At 37.8% G+C, this 16,966-nt stretch overlaps 2 protein-coding genes across 6 annotated transcripts in view; one reads left to right on the top strand and one right to left on the bottom strand.

The window, feature by feature from the left end:
* Positions 1-10,205, top strand: part of PCOLCE2 (procollagen C-endopeptidase enhancer 2) — a 43,299-nt gene extending 33,094 nt beyond the window's left edge. The window contains exons 5-9 of the mRNA XM_061636934.1: positions 3,301-3,437; positions 5,435-5,586; positions 6,373-6,456; positions 7,969-8,136; positions 9,681-10,205. Coding sequence (XP_061492918.1) covers positions 3,301-3,437; positions 5,435-5,586; positions 6,373-6,456; positions 7,969-8,136; positions 9,681-9,811 — 672 coding nt within the window. The 3' untranslated portion in view covers positions 9,812-10,205. The remainder of the gene's footprint in view (positions 1-3,300; positions 3,438-5,434; positions 5,587-6,372; positions 6,457-7,968; positions 8,137-9,680) is intronic.
* The window catches only part of TRPC1 (transient receptor potential cation channel subfamily C member 1), a 59,359-nt gene continuing 50,727 nt past the window's right edge, over positions 8,335-16,966 (bottom strand). For 4 of the 5 annotated variants that reach the window (XM_061636926.1, XM_061636930.1, XM_061636929.1 and 1 more), the window contains one exon: positions 8,335-15,068. In XM_061636926.1, coding sequence (XP_061492910.1) covers positions 14,841-15,068 — 228 coding nt within the window. In that variant the 3' untranslated portion in view covers positions 8,335-14,840. The remainder of the gene's footprint in view (positions 15,069-16,966) is intronic. The other variant, XR_009764083.1, reaches the window with a different exon arrangement.

Raw genomic sequence — 16,966 nt, 5'->3', positions numbered from 1 at the left:
AATGTGTCTTGTTGGCTAACTTACAAACTCTTATTGCATTTTTATTTCACCTGCATAGCATCGAACTGTGAAATGAATCAAGAGAAAATTTAAACATCCAGCCTGCTTTGATTTACAGATCTGTTTTTGCTCAGTTAGGGTTTTGCTTTTCCATTATGGCCACTATAGACAAAGGGGACAGAAAGCATTTTATTCCTAACCTTTTATAAGCATAAGGTCACTGCTAGGCATCTCAGCACTTTTACTCTGTAACTAAAGGGGTATAGCTTTATTGCAAGGGCTAGCCATGCTCTTATTCACTATTTTACACAAAAATAGTAATCAGGGGACATTGCAGAGCAGCACTGGAGATGGTGGATGTGTAGAATTGAAAGACTAATGAAAAAGGTAAAAGTAAAAGGCTCACAAAATGCTAGATATTGTTGTGGGCGGAAAGAGCTCCTGAAAGTCAAGTTAAGCCAGGAAAAAGGCTGCCAATTGAGCTGGCATTCTCCCCTCCCAAGGGCTCGTGAGTGGAGGTAGGATCTGGCATACTTTGTGCCAGTGTAACTTCAGCCAGCTGAACTTATGCTGGCTTCCTTGATGTAGGATTGCTCAAACACTTCTCTTTCAGAAATGCTTTATATTGAAGACAAACAATGTTTTTGCTTGGTTACAGCTAGTAGATTAATTTTATAGCATACATAACTGCCTCAGTTTTTCTATTTCATAATTAAGCATGGTTTCAGAATTTCAAGATGTCTTGATGCAACGCGAGATAGTTGTGATAATGCAAGATAGTAAAGGAATGCCCTGTATACATAAAACATTTTAACTGAAATTATATTGAACTGATTTATAAAAATTAAAGGCAGAAAAATACCAGTAGAGATCCATTTTATTTGGGACAATATTGTAGGCTGTGCCATGTCACCCAACATATGATAAGGCTCTCTGAGAAATGGATTTTCTTCTCTGTTTTTATTGTTGATAGTGACATTACAGTACTTATTCATTCACTGATCTTCTTTGTTAACCTACTTTTCTATCAATAGACACTCAAGGTCACTTTGTAACACAAAGCAGTACTAAAAATAATTTCTACTATGCATAGTAGAGATACCATAATTTGTTCAGGTTTGGACAACATAGCAAGCTGCAGTTAATTTAAAACAAAAGCAAATTATTCTGAACTTCTCCTTGTGGATGTACCTGAGGAGGAAGAAAGAGCGCAAGAGCCTGAGACTCACTATGGTTTAGTATTATGTCTAAACCAGCATTTATCTTCCAGGCTGCATGTTCAACTAAAATCCCATGAGAAGTGGGCTTCTATTAATATTGTTGCTTCCATATTTTGTTATTACTGCCAAACTCTTAGGTATTGCAAATAGCCATCCAAAGCTTGAACTTATGTAGTGTTGAATACACTAGTATGAATTCTTCATAGCACATCCCCATCCAAACACGACAGCTGTTATGATGCAAGTGCTGACCTCATCTCAGGCCAGGTCTTGTTCACGGCTCAGGCTGTACTATAAAACAGCAGCATTCAGCAACAATCACTTTTAGGTGGAGCAATTCGATGTCAATTGTAAGCTCTGCTATAACAGAAAGATGCCTCTTTAGATAAAGGGGCCCAGCCCACTTCAGCAGATTTTTACTCCAGTGGAGGGGAAAAACTGATTGTACTGGAACATCTATGGTCCTTGATCAGTACTGATCACTGGTACCATGGACTCATGTTGAAGTCTTGGGCTGGCCTTTGTGGAGAAATGTTTTATATACACTTATGTTCGCGCTTAGAACAAAAATATATGTTTTGTGACCTCTGTGATTGTCATGAGGCCTTGTACTGTTACTATGTTGCAAGCCTGCTTGTTAGTGACTGCTTAGGTTTTGAAAGAATTTGATAATTTATTAGGTGAGGGCTGGATTAGGTGAATTCATTCTGATTGTTTGGATGACAGCAGACTCTGATTGGCTGGAGGTTCCAGTCAGTTGGGAATTGAGGAGATGAGTCGTTTGAAGACAGTTTGAGCAGTAAGCCCAGGGAAGAGCTGAGGGAAAAATTAAGGCCTTCATGTCGATATTCATTGAGTTGTTAATTCTTGTCTGGGGAAGATCAGAAGTGAGCCGGTGACTAGGCTGGTCTGAGACCCTGTGCATACCAGAGGAAGGTGTCACAAGCAGGTTTTTAAGGTTCAATAAACTGTCCAAACAGCCAGTAGAACCACTAGAGGAGCTTTGGGGTAAAGACAGATTGTCCCCAGTAGCTGGACTGGGTTGTGGGAGTAATTGACTGGGGGTAGAGGTTTAGTGAAACTGGCATGAGGTAAAGCCACTTAGAGCACAGATTCCCAAACTGTGGTCTGTAGACTACCAGTGGCCTGCGAGCTTCATTCAGGTGGTCTGCAGCATATCTGTGGATGTGTACTTGAAGATAGGAGATGGCAGATCCATTGCACTATGTTTATATTGATTTTTATTTGTACTTGTATTGCTTCTTTTATTTCTTAGGTTGTATTTGATTGCATTACAATCAGAATTCTATGGAATTCAAATTGTAATACAAAAAAAGAAATAACGGAAGCCTTAAAAATACAGATTTAAAAAATCATACAGCACCTAATACAGCACATTACAATTGCTACAACAGGCAGAAAAAATTAAGTGGTCCACCAAGACCATCAACCATTTTTAAGTGGTACATGGGGGGAAAAGTTTGGGAACAACTGACATAGAGGCTGGTGTCAGTAGCAGCGTCTTCACAAACTCAAGCACATTTTAAGACCCCAATATAAGTATCAATATTCCACTATGCAAATAGTATCCCTTTAATAAAGCAGTAATCTGTTTATCCTGTCTCTGATGTTGGTATCCATCTCACACCTAAAACCTACTATACATGCTACTAGGAGGTTTTGAGAGCTTTCTGAGTGAACTGGTGGTAGTAGACTATTCAGGAAGCCTGTGTTTATACAAATGAGGCTGAGGGAGCAGGGATCCCTGACACTGCATGCAATTCCTCTTCTGACATAGAAGTCCTTGATCTCCTGAACAAGGTAATCTGATCCCTGGGTCATGACAGCTGAATGTTTAAGGTATTGCACCACATGAAGCGTTTGAGGATCATATTTTTAAGAGACTTTGAGAAGTGGGTGAAATCCAAGGTTCTAGACTGGATGGCCTTTGAAGATCTTCGTGGTTTAGCCTTATCTTGAAAAGTAGGCTATGAAATGTTTTAAAAATTCAAAGACGTATGAAAATGAATTACTAACTACAAAAATGTTTTCATTAGATTGCTAATTTTTTCCCCTACAGCTAATAGAGTTAAAGTTTGAAAAATTTGATGTGGAAAGAGATAACTACTGCAGATATGACTATGTCGCTGTGTTTAATGGTGGTGAGATTAACGATGCTAGGAGAATTGGGAAATACTGTGGAGACAGTCCGCCAGCGTAAGTAATGGTATTCATTTCATTTAAACTGCCTTGAGCTTGCTAGATTGGGGCGCTAGTATTATAATTTGTGACAGATATGTTTTCCCCAGAATATGTCACTTACTGAAGTTATGATCCTGCCTTTACTAGTACTGCGCAGAGGACACGATATAAATGAGGGTATGTACCTTTGAATACCAGTTGCTAGGGGAGATAAACAGCAGCTGCATTTGCACAGAATAGTTTAGCTCTATGTAGGCAAGCCCAAATGAGCCTAAGGAAAGCATTGGGTGTGCACACTCTTCCTTCCCTGTCCCTTGAATGGCAAAAGGAGAACTTCTCCTGAGTTTAGTGTCATTTTTAAATAATCTGGGCATAGTATTATATTCAAACCAGGAATCCTATTTAAAACAAAAACAAAAAAACCCCTCTGGTTAGTTTAACAAGACTGATTCAAAACCCGTGGCTTGAAGTTGGCTTGTTATGAACAAAGTTTGTTTTAAACCAAGATTCTTGGTTCAAACGTAATGCTAAGCCAGGATTCTTTAAAAGTGAAACCAAAGTTGGTAGATCTTTTCTAAGGCACATGGAAGAGGAGAGTGGAGGAGCCTGATGTTTTGATTAGGCTGATCCACATAGTGCTAAACCATGGTTTAGCAGTACATGCCAGTCAGGGAGGGCTCTTGCTTTGATGCCCTACTTACAGTCTTCCTTTAAAAATCCAGCTGGCCGCTATTGGAACCAGGGTGCGGTGCTCTTATGCTTAACCAAACTAAACTAAAAACAACAATCTCTCATAGTAAATGTTGTTCAGTCACATGCATCAGTGAAAGCTAAATTGTTTTTGCCTTTTAAAATCATTCTTTAAGAGACAACTGCACAGTTTTCATCTGTTAAACAACCTACCTCTACTTTAGGTATAAGGAATCTGAGGCCTTCCAAATGTTGCTGAACCATTCTTTATTTAGATGATTTCTATACCGCTTAATATCAGAAAAATAAAACAGGCAGCTTAAACAAATGTTACATATGCAAATCTTACATTTATACAAATTAATAAGCAATTTGAATTCCTTCTCCTTATGACATCTCCCCTCACAACCTCCCGACTTTCATTCAGGACTCCATGCATTTACCCTGGCTCTCACCGAGGGTCCAAACACAGTTCACTTCCCAAAATCTCACAGTAAAGGGGGTTCCTGCAAACTGCTGACATCATTGTAGTCTCATTCTAGCTTTTTTCTATGGGCAAGGAGGATTGAGTTGCCTTAAGCAGCACATAGCTGTGTCCCATTCAGTAGTCTCCTTCACTCAAAGTTCTTTCTCTGGCCTCTGCACACCTTTACTACTCCAGCTGCTTTTATACTACAGCTTCTGTCATGTTGGTTGGAGCGAATGAGGGCTAGAGACCAACAACTGGAACACCTCAGGTTCCCCATTCTTGTGGATTTGGGGCCAAGTTAGGAATGGGCTTGGGGTTCCAAATGAGTACAGAAGTGAAATTCATACAAGTATGTTGAAAATCTGTCAAGGAGTATTTTGAATTAAATCTGAAATCTATAGGACTAACTCCTATCCATAAAGCTAAGCATGTGTATGAAATGTTTCCAATGTTGTAGATTTAACGTAAGTTGCCTACAGGTCTGTAAGTGGGCTAGTGGATGTATTTTGTGTAATGGCTCATTTTAGATTTACTTGTTTTTTTCTTCCTGAAGTATTTGAATGTTACTATTTTCCTGAGAACCTAAGTAAATATATATCTGGAGAAAGATTTCTTCAGGAGTAGTGAAGCTTACTTCTCTCTAAAAATACATCCAAGTACGTAACTTGATAGCAGGAATCTTTATGTTCCATTTGGAAAATATTCACATTAACAAAGGAAGACCCAGCCTTCTGTTCATAATATTTACACATATAGTATGTTTGTGTAACATGTTGTACTACAAAATCTAACTCCATATAATTTAATTAATTAATAATAATAATAATATGAAGGTTACATTCTTCTCTTTCAGGCCTATTGTATCAGAGAGAAATGAATTGCTTGTTCAGTTCTTGTCTGATTTAAGTTTAACTGCTGATGGCTTTATTGGTCACTACAAATTCAGACCCAAAAAACTGCCCACAACCGCATCACCTACCACCACAACTCTCCTTGCCACCACAGGTGAGTCTGAAGTCTTTATTTAATCTTTATTGAAAGGTGGGCAACTTCAAGATAAACACACTGGGACCATTTTCTTTTCCGTTGTAATCATCTTATTGTAAAGAAGAGGCTGGAAAAAAGTGTTGCTTGGATTAAATAGGACCTTCTAGCCTGAATGCTTATAGGTGGAATGATGTCATATTTACTTATTTAAATTTACATCCCGCCCTTCCTCCCAGGAGCCCCTTATTAGTCTGGAATGTGGTAAACGTATGAGCCTCATACAGTCCTTCTTGCACAGTTATGCATAGATTTTCAGAAACAGATGGGCACAAAGGTTAATGTTGGCTGTTTAGCAGCTTTGGCAACACTAGGTACCCTTTTCATACAAGAGCCTTCCCCCTTCTTATTCATGACCACATGTGAAAACCTCCCTGGCTCGTTATCTCTGAAACTTCACTTTTAATAATTTAAGGACCCCTTTTCCTACTTGACTTCAATGTATTTCAGTTAGATATCCAGAATATCGTCTATGCCTCCATGAATTTGAGGCTTGATCACTGATACACATTGCACCACTCTTTAGAGCTAGAGCTGTGGTAAACAGCAAAAGTACATTGCACAAGTATGCCCACAGAATTGGTTTCTTTGAAGTACAGTTTACCTGGACTGTGGGGGGCTTTCATTTTGGGAGTGCCAGTTCTCTCTGTACACTAAACACACACAGGAAAAAAAGTCTTTTTAAATGACTTCTGAAACACTTAAACTGACTTCACTAACTTTGCTTTCTGGATCTTTTTGGGAAAGGGTTGAAGCCCACAGTTGCCCTGTGCCAGCAAAAATGCAGAAGGAGGGGAACTCTTGAGAGCAGTTACTGTTCAAGTAACTTTGGTAAGAGCAACAAAGTATTTTTTTCTTCAACCAGTGGACTTGGACATGTATGCTTAGTTTCATGGGAGGGTTAGAGCATTTATTTGTAAACTACCATTAGTGTACAAGGAAATTCTTTCAGATCATGCTACTTGCATCTCTTATACTGGTGTCTTTGACTCAGTTATATTCCTTTAGATGTTATGCAGAGAAGACAGTGTGAATGTTTATGTCAGAAATAACCTTTTCCAGTCTAAACAAAACTGAACAAACAGAAGGCAAACTGTTGCTCTATGAAAGTGTTGATTCAGTGATGATGCTGGCATGTTGTCTTCTTGGAACAGCCTGTATTGCTTATTCAGTGATAAATTTGTTGTAGGGATGGCTTTACTCCTGATTCCATAATACCTCTTGATGATGCCTCTCTATAATGTAGAAGTGGTTCATTATGGTAGTTTCAAGGCCTGTGTATCTCCTTTTTACCCATTTAGATATAAAACTGATTTATATGTGGTATCTTAATGCAACTGGCCTATGCAGTTAGCATAATACTTAGGGAGACATCCAAACTCCCCCCCCCAGCGGCAGCGCTTTATGGAGCAGCAGGGCCACTGCTCCATGCACATTTTGCTGCACACAATGGTCAGGGTGGAAGGAGGGGGTAGGCAGATCACTGTACCAGCCTGGATCCAACCCCCAACCCCAATCTAGTGCAAAGGGGGCTTGGAATCCACTCTGTTTGTTTGTTTGTTTATTTATTTATTTATTGCATGTATATACCGCCCCACAGCTGAAGCTCTCTGGGCAGTTCACAGTAACTAAAAACATTAAAAACAAATATACAAATTTAAAACACAATTTAAAAAAATTTAAAAACACATGCTAAAATGCCTGGGAGAAGAGGAAAGTCTTGATCTGGCGCCGAAAGGTAAGTGATTGCACCAGGTGCACCTCGTCAGAAAGATCATTCCATAATTTGGGGGCCACCACTAAGAACGCCCTCTCCCTTGTTGCCACCCTCCCAGCTTCCCTCAGTAGGCACCCAGAGGAGGGCCTTAGATGTTGAGCGTAGTATACGGGTGGGTTTGTGTCAGGAGAGGCGTTCCATCAGATACTGTGGTCCCAAGCCGTGTAAAGCTTTATAGGTTAAAACCAGCACCTTGAATCGAGCCCGGAAACACAGGCAGCCAATGCAAGCGGGCCAGAATTGGTTTTATATGTTCGGACCGTCTGGTCCCTGTTACCAATGGGTTTGAGAGAACAGAAAGAAGTATTGGTTATATTTTATGTTAATGTTTTAGCATCTCTAAATTACAGTCCTTTGATTGTATGAACTCTCCAGAAGACCTTGTTAATTTGGTAGTCAAAAAATGTTCTAAACAAACCTAAAATAGACGGGCACTTAGCCATAGCCAAATGACATACTAGTTTGAGATATTTATCCTTATTCATAAGTTGAAATATTTCATGTAACTACTTCACTGTGTTCCAATCACATTCCAGGGGTATTAATCCTACATATTTTCTTTCTAGTAATAACTGGATCTGTTGTCACAACCAACACCAAGGGTGGAAGTTTGCATGCAACGATATCAATTATTAATGTGTACAAAGAAGGAAATTTAGCGATCCAACAAGCAGGCAAAAATATGAGTGCCAAGATTGTTGTTGTTTGTAAACAGTGTCCTCTTATCAGAAGAGGTAAGTACTTAAACGGTATTCTGGTGGGTTTTTTTGCAAATAACACTAATTTTCTCATTACTCCTTCAATTTTCAATAATTAATTTTCTCAGGAAGCTGTATTCGGAATCAGATTGATCCTTTAAAGAACTAAATGTCAAAGCAAACTATCCAAACGATATTATACTGATGAATAGTTGAGAAAATTCATAGGCCTTAACAATTTGATTCTAGAATTGCTTATTTTCAGTTATTTCAAATTATGTAGTGAAATAATGCAAATGAGTTGAAAGAGAAGAGAGGATTGGTTAAGCTGTTTCTGTGGTCATAAAGGTGACAGCTCAGTAAGCCAAGACAAACCTACAATAATGTTAGACATACACACACCTTTAAAACTGGAATACGTTAGAGCGAGAAAAATTGGATTGCATATACCAGCTCACTGTTTAAATAGGCTGTTGTGGCCTGTTCTGGTTTTAGCAAGTAAAGGCTAATTAGGTTCCGAGCTTCTTCATTGGCTTGCACAGTGTTTAAGACTAAGAAACGCTAAACGAATATTGAACAAATACTGAGAGCAAATTGTTTTAGTATTCTTCAATAGTCAGTGATTTGCAAAATGTTTAGCTGCAGTGCCACTAATCTCTACTCATCCTACTTGCATTATACCGCTATTTGTCTCACCTGTTGGGAAATACAAGTGGCTTACTGTTTTACTCCTGTTGACATTAATTCATCTATATGAGGAAAGAACAGCAAATTCCATGTAGGGCAGGATCTAAGAGTTGAGCATAATGAAAATTAAACAAATCTCATGTTTTCACACCTTCAGTGTTTTATCTATTGATAAAAATCAAACAAGATTTAATGTTACAATTGCAGTACTGTACACTTTTAAATTTCATAACTAATTCATCTCTTGTCTCATCCCTTCAGAGTAAGACCTGTTCATAATGGGTAACTTGGTCATCTGTATACTTCCAGATATTCCCTAATTTAACACCAAACCTCATTCTGTCCTATAGATATCTAACAGAATTGAACATAATGTCTCTTAAAGATAAACATTAATAGCAAAATTAGTGTTCAGTCTAATCCAGGTATAGCCAATGTGGTGCCTTCCAGATGTTGCTGGCTTCCAACTCCCATTAGCCCCAGCCAGCATGGACAGTGGTCAGGGATAATGGGAACTGGACTATAGCAATAACTGGAGGGCACCACATGGGCTACTCCTGGTCTAGTCTTCACATTTCTGCATAAAGTCCAGTTTGTTTCCCTCCCTCTTATTTCCTGGAGCAATTGGTCGATCCGCTTTAGTACATTTGTATGGAAGAAGAAACAAAGACGATACCACACCTTTAGTACATTCAACTAGGAGATAAATTATCTCTCTGACAATTTAGCTCTGGTATAAATATTGGGGTCATGGAATGCCATTTGCCACATTGAAACATACAGGTTTATTCACTGCTTACGCTATAAAGATAATGTGCAAAATTATAACTGCATTGTTGAAATTGTAGCAGAAATTGTTACTTAAAAAAAAAAAACTCTCCCTCTCTCAACAGGTCTAAATTATGTCATTATGGGACAGGTAGAAGAGGATGGCAGAGGTAAAATTCTGCCCAGCAGCTTTACAATGAGTTTCAAGACTAAGAATCAAAAGGTCCTGAATGTCTTAAAAACCAAACAGTGTTGAATATAAATTTATCTAGCTGCGCTGTCATCTATCCTCCAGAATCTCTCCTCATGCAAACAAAATGGGGAATTGTCCTTTCCAAGAATGTGGTATACTTTCTGGAATTTTTCAGTCATGTAATTTCCATAGACTGATGTTGCACATACTGAAAGAAATATACTTTGAATGCCGATTTTATATTTCAAAACCTTCAGCAACATCAGCCAGCCTGCAATATACCACGTTATCACTACACTGAAGCTCTTAATTTATACTTCTCTCAGAAGGATTTTTTTAAAATGACTGATGTGATCTAAGTGCAATATTTATAGTAATTCATTTTAAACTCAGTCTTCCTGTTTCATTGCATTGTAACCTACATTTAATAAACACTTAAAAAAACTCATGCTATATTTAATAATTAAGTAGAAAGAAAAATTAGTAATTGAGATAGAAAACTTCAATAGTGCCTGTAGGCTGTGCTAGAACTAACAGGACCCCATTGCCTGTCGTCTGATTGTGATTCTTATCTTACTAACATTAAATGATGAGGACCCAAGTTTGGAACCACAGTATATTAGAGATGGGTAATTACTTAGTTTATCTTGTGTAAGGGCCACACTCAAAATCATGATGTACAGTACATATACAATTCCTACTTTTTCTAGTCCATTCCAGAATGACTGAAACTTATGAACAGTGAGTGGATTCGTACTTAGTAAGCCTTAGAATAGACCCCACTGAAATCAATGGGACTTAAGTTGGTCATCTGTTCCAATCATGACTAAACCTGGATCCATCTCAGTAATTCTACAAATAGCAGGCAAGTCACTTTTCATTTCCCATGCTGTTTTCCCTTGATTCTTATCCTGGCCCTCATACTTTAAAAGCTTTCATCTGTCTAGAGTCGCTTCACACCCAAGTCAAGGACTGGATTTTGGATGGTTCTAGGCTGTGCTAGGGTTGGGCCCATATGCAGAGCATTCTAATTCAGTGAAATTTACCAGTATTTTTAGGACTTTGGGCAGGATGGATTTTTTTTAATGATCTCAGGTCAAAACAAACTTTAAAAAGCACAACTGTGCACAGTACACATTTGTGAATGACATAAAAGCTAATAAAGATTTTTCTCATTTGTAAAGCTATGTCCAGAAGAGCCAGTTTGACCCAATAGGCACGATGCTGACCCTGAGCAAACCTGGCAACGGTGGTTGACTAACAGTTGTTCATTTTTAAGATTTAACATTCTACAGTGTTAACAACCGAGACAGGCTGATCTAAAATAATCCCACAAGTATATAAATAGGCTGGTTGCCACTCACTAAGTCTTTGTTTGCATTCTTCATCTGTCAGTAAGAGCAGTTAAATCTCATTGGATTGTCAAAAGGATGAATGTGTTAAGAAAATAACACAACTGTAAGATTGAAGGAGTATGAGAACAAATGTAGTTCCAGGTTCAAATACACTTGGATATGAAGTCCACAGTGTGACACTGTTTGCACATTATTGTTAGTGGGTTACTGTGAATGTGGAGATCACTCCTGCTTCAATCCTTCACTGGTATAACTGGGATAGTGTTACATTGGAACAAGGGATTGCAGTTTATACTGCTTCAAGAAAAACCACAGTGTGAAGCCAACATTTGTTCTTGACTTAGCAATCATGGTTTGTCAGAGCAAAACAATGTTTGTTGCTCCTGCACATGCTAGGGGAGGAGTGAAGTAGGAGCGACCTCAGCATTTATTCATTAACTATGGTTTACCATGACATTCAAACTGGGCAGGTGCAGCTTTGGACAAGACATGATGATCTCAGCCTATCACACCTCACAAAGCTGTTGATAAAATGATGTTCTCAGCTCCTTGGAGAAAGCCAAGATACAAATGAAACAAATTATTACCTGAGCCTTTAGAAAAGGCAACCATTCTATAAAAAAGCCCCTTAAATTATAGAAATAATTCAGGATTGTTATGAAACTCTTAAAGAAAAAGAATTAGGAATGATAAGTCCAAAGACAACAGCTGGCTCATTAGCAAAAAGCCGTCAACTGCCATCATATCTGACTGAATTCTGCATTTTATATATAAATAAATCCTCAACCCTGCAGCAAAACACATTCTAATCAGGCTTTCTTATGAGTTCTTTCTATATCACTTATTTTGAGCTATTTGTTCCACTTTGGGTGCTTGTGACATGAAATATTGACAAGAAAACAAGTTTTCTAAAAAAAAGAGAGAAGACGGCATTAAGGCCACTACATCTAGAGCAAATTATTGGTAATTACTCCTTTAAAAATGGTTACAACTGTACCACAGGATAAACACTCTTGGTAGGGCCCTACAAATTATTCATAACAACCTGGAAAACACCTATCTTGCCATTTATTTCTGTAAGGCCTTTAAAAAACACAATCACAGGCTAAAGTCTGATTGCATGGAAGAAAGAGGCAGAAAAATAAAATGAAGAAAACAGTACAACAAAATAAACTAGCTTCTGTTCTGCACATTACAATGAAGATCTCTAGACCACACAGGTTCATACGATATATATGTTAGCAACAGTAGTAACTTCCCTGAAAAAAATATTGCATTATCCATTAGGTTAGCATTGGCCTTTTAAAAAGCTATTTTATGCTTCTATTTTTGTAGTGCTTCAATAGGAAAGGTATAACATATGGTACAAAGCATTCATATATTGTAAGCAAATAATCTTGGATTTGTTTTCCATTGCTCAGAATGCCATCAACTTTTTTGGAAAACAGGACTGAGTCACTATTCAAATTGAAGTCTGCATACAATTTTTAAAAAATCTTCAGATAGTCTGAATCCCAATGAAGTCAAATATAGTTTCTTAACACACATTATATATATATATATTTAAAAAAACATTGTTATAATAAATTATCTCAAAAGGAGGAAAGTTGACTTAAAACTCATTCTCTTGTTTCCAGACTTAAGTTACAACTACATAGGTGGCCAGCACCTTTTATCCTTAAATTCTGCAAGTTAATATCTAAGATAGACATCAGCAATGCCTAGTGTATTTACATCCCATGACATCAATGAGACTTAAGCACACCAGTGCCTGATGCAAAAGTAACTTCTTTTTTACCATGGCTATGGTATGTGCTAACCCTGGCATAAGATTCAGGGCTGTTCCACTTATCCTCAACTGTTCAACCTGAACATACATGGGCAAAAGTTAAGTAGGGGGCCAGGGCACATGTGTCATCCCTGCCCCAATTCCCTGGTTGTGCCTGTTTTACTTAGAAGCCTCCTCACAATCAGAACTTTGATAACACAAGAACCCTGTTAACACAGATATCATCAGATGAATGTACTTAGGATCCCCCTTCACACCTTTTTCACTAAACTCATGAAGGTTGGAAGTTGGGCCAATGTATGTGCTTTTTACCTGAACAGGTAGCAATCTCTTCAATGATCAGGAAATATTTAAACCAGGGCTAACTGATTGTACCCATCACATCACAATGAAATACAAAAGTTTCATGTAATACAGTACATTGAAGATTTTCATATTGAAGTATACAGAGCATTGGTATCTGTACTCCCATTCCTTCGCTTAATTGTTCCTCAAATAGAATGACATTGCAGATAAATATTTATGATATAAACCATATCAGAAACCAAAGCAAACTGCATTCAAAATAGGTACTATGAGAACAAAACAGTTAATGTCTCCATAGCACGTTTTCAATGATCACACAGGACCCAATCCGATTAAAATTTGGCATGCTTCCAATGAAATCAGTGGGATTTAAGTTCATTGTATCTAACTTGACCCATTGATATAACTGGAATTTAAGCATAATTACCTACAATTGGATTGGGGCCATAATCTCTCCGTCCTTATATATACATACTAGCAGACCATTTCCATTCCAATTAATGTTTCAGCTTGGCAGTAAAGTATTATTTCTAATATTTCATTTACCGCTATGACAAAAAGGACTCTGCATAATACAGCTTTCTCCAACCTGGTGTCCTCATGTTTTGAACTACAATTTCCATCTGTCCAAACCAACATGACTGATGGGACTTGTAGTCCAAAACATCAGGAGGGCACCAGGTTGGGGAAGACTGCCATAATCACAGATGCTATGATTTCAGAAGACCTGCTTTGAACTAATTCCCACTGAAATCTGTAGGACTTCTATACAGGTATATTTAAGAATAATGTTGAAATTCCATATTTCATGTACTGTGTCACTAGATCAGGTGTTACTTTAGGAATATCACTTGAAAACAAGTTGATTTAAATAGAACCAAACGATATGGACGCAGATGATGCCTTAGGTTTATCTATTAGAAATTTACACAACCGCTATTTTTATATGAGATTCCGTTCCAAAATATTATAATCTTTGGTATCGTTCAGTGGCACTAAGTACAAAAAAATGGCAAATGTTAATGTTATAATGATATAGCCTTTCAAGTTTTATGCTGGTCTACTCCAAATGAGTATTTTAAAAATATATTTATTATCCTTTTGATGAAAAAAAATATTTTGTTTATTGATAGCCTTTCCACAAATGTGCTCTTTTATAGTATTCCCATATCTTCCTAGCATATCTATTCTATATGAAAGGATAAAAATTGTTTTAAGCTGCTAAAGATATTTGTGCTGCCACATCCCATATATTTTGGGGTGGGATATTCAATAATTATTCCCTTCTCAAAAATGCAAAAGTGTGCAGACAAATCATCTCAAACTTAACCATGTCTACTCAGAAGTATGTCCCACTGAATGCAATGGTGCTTTCTCCCAAGTAAGTAGGGTTAGGACTGACGCCTAAGTTCTGAACTTCAATTGTTAATGAGGCTTTTCAAACTCCACATGTGCCTTGGCAGACTCAGCAGAAATCTTACATACTGTATAAATAAAAAAACTGTCATTTTGTTCACAACTGAATTTTCTGCATCTCATGCTACTGTATTTTTAAAATGCAACAATAAGAAATCATCATATTTTGTTATTTGGGGTGAAAACAAAAATATTCAAATGAAGGTTTTACTTAAAACCTTCATTTTTAATTTCTTTGATAAAATATAGCGTATTTGGAAGTCCGGAAGCCAAGTAGGTCTCTCATTTCATTTCGGAATTTTGATAAGTCTTGCCGTAGTTCATTGAGATTTTCTACAGTCGCTTGATCAGTACTTTGCATTCTCTGTCTCATGGAAGTCAAGTAGCGATGAACTAAGCAACACATCACCTTTTGGTAATTCTCATCTCTCTTTTGCTTCAAATTTCTCCACTCCTTTAAGTAAACAATAGCACATTAGATATTATTTACAGGTACAGGCTACTTTTTTTTTTCATTTAAAAAGCTTTGTACATCATTGTAAAACAACACTGGGTACGATCCACCCAAAATTAAGGACTTTTAAGCCAACTAATTTAACTGGAGATATTTAAACATATACTTAATTCTTCCATGGAAATCAATGGAAGTTAAAAACACTTAGCATTGGATGGATTGTGAACACTGCTGTGTCCACTGAAGGAATAAAGACAGTATGCTATTCCAAAATTTTAGTAATTCTAAAACCACTCCTGTTACTAAGCTTAAACCAATCTGCATACTATTTGATTCTATAGATGTCCAGAAACTCCCAGTCAACACTGCAGGCAGACCTGGCATGCATGAGCTGTGCTGCCATGGGCCTAGAGTGGCCCACAGTGAACAGCTAGCGCTGAGTTCCCGTTCCCAAAGTGCTGTGTGTGCATGTGTATGTGTTGGCCTGTGTCCCTCTCTTATCTGTTCTCTCCATTTCTTTGATGTCTGTTCGGGCCATTTTAGGCTTGTTGTGCACTTAATTGTTCTGCCATGGATTCACTGATCTGGTTGTCCAAGACAGGTGAATGTTTCCGGATGCTCAGTTATTCACTAACAGGCAAAACAAAAAACAAACCCTTGCCTTTTAAGAACGCACCTGTAGCCAACAGGTATTTCTAGCAAACTTCAAACAGCAGGGAAGTTGGGCAGCACCAGGGGAACAGAAGACCTGACCTCCTCTCTGAGATACTGTACTGCCCTACGAATTTGTAAAGATGCAAATACTATTTGGGTTGGCCTTTCACAGTCCAATCCACTTCCTGTGTAGCTTGGAAGAATTTGGTAACATGTGCCTCTGAGCATATTGTAAGTGGTGGCAACACCAGATATCAGGACTACATCTCCAAAGACTGAGAATTACATGTCATGTATGTTTGTTGGCGTTCTTACTTTGCTTCTTTCTTGTGTTACTACTGTTTCTACAGAGGATCCAACCTAGAAAATTGTATTTCATTCATTATTCATCCTACACATCTGTGTCAAATGAATTTTTATTGTTTTCAAAGCCTTTTTATTGGTTAGTGTCATATGATGGTGAAGACAGCCGCTTGTGTTTCAGACTGGAGGTTATATTCTATTTCCATTTCAATTTTGGGTGCATTAACAGTTGAATCTGAAACTGCAGCTTTGATGTAAAATCAGACTGATTACAATATGTTACTATTTAAGCAATGAATCTAGCTGCTGGTAAAAACAAACTTGGCCTGCCCAAGATCCATGTGTTCAGCCTGCTATCCTTAAAATCACTCTAACTTAAGGAAAGGTGGGCATGGTCTATTAAAAACATAGAGCACACCTAGAAATTAGCTAGAATATATTTAACTTCCCACTGTTTTATCATGTGCAAACTGAGACACTCCTCATGTCCACTGGAGACTATTGCACAGAATAGTAAGTGCCATTATTCCATATAGGCATGTTCTTAAACCACAAGTGTTTTTTCTTCCTGTCAGTGAATTTCTCTGCTTTTTAATCTGGGAGGTAAGAAATGAGATCTTGTGCAAGTTTGCTGCGAATAGATCGATCATTTTCATGCTTATTGAGCTCAATGAGATTTACTCCCATGGAATCATGCTTAGGTTAAGTGAAACTGACTAGAGAGGAGTGGGGTGGGGAGGGCAGAGAGAAGGAAGGAGGGAAGGCAGGGGAAGGAGAGAAAGAGGGTGGGTTTGATCATTGCATGCTTATTGAGTTCAATGGGATTTACGCTGGTGCCATCATGTTTTATCATTTGCATTCTTAAATTCAATGGGATTTGCTCACATGCAATCAATGCTCAAGATAGGTAAAACTGATCTGGGAAAGGAGGCGGGAAGGAA

Source organism: Rhineura floridana, chromosome 7 (genome assembly GCF_030035675.1).
Source record: "Rhineura floridana isolate rRhiFlo1 chromosome 7, rRhiFlo1.hap2, whole genome shotgun sequence".
Taxonomy (NCBI): Eukaryota; Metazoa; Chordata; class Lepidosauria; order Squamata; family Rhineuridae; genus Rhineura; species Rhineura floridana.
The sequence above is the reverse complement of the archived record's forward strand: the minus strand, read 5'-3'. Positions and strand labels throughout refer to the sequence as shown.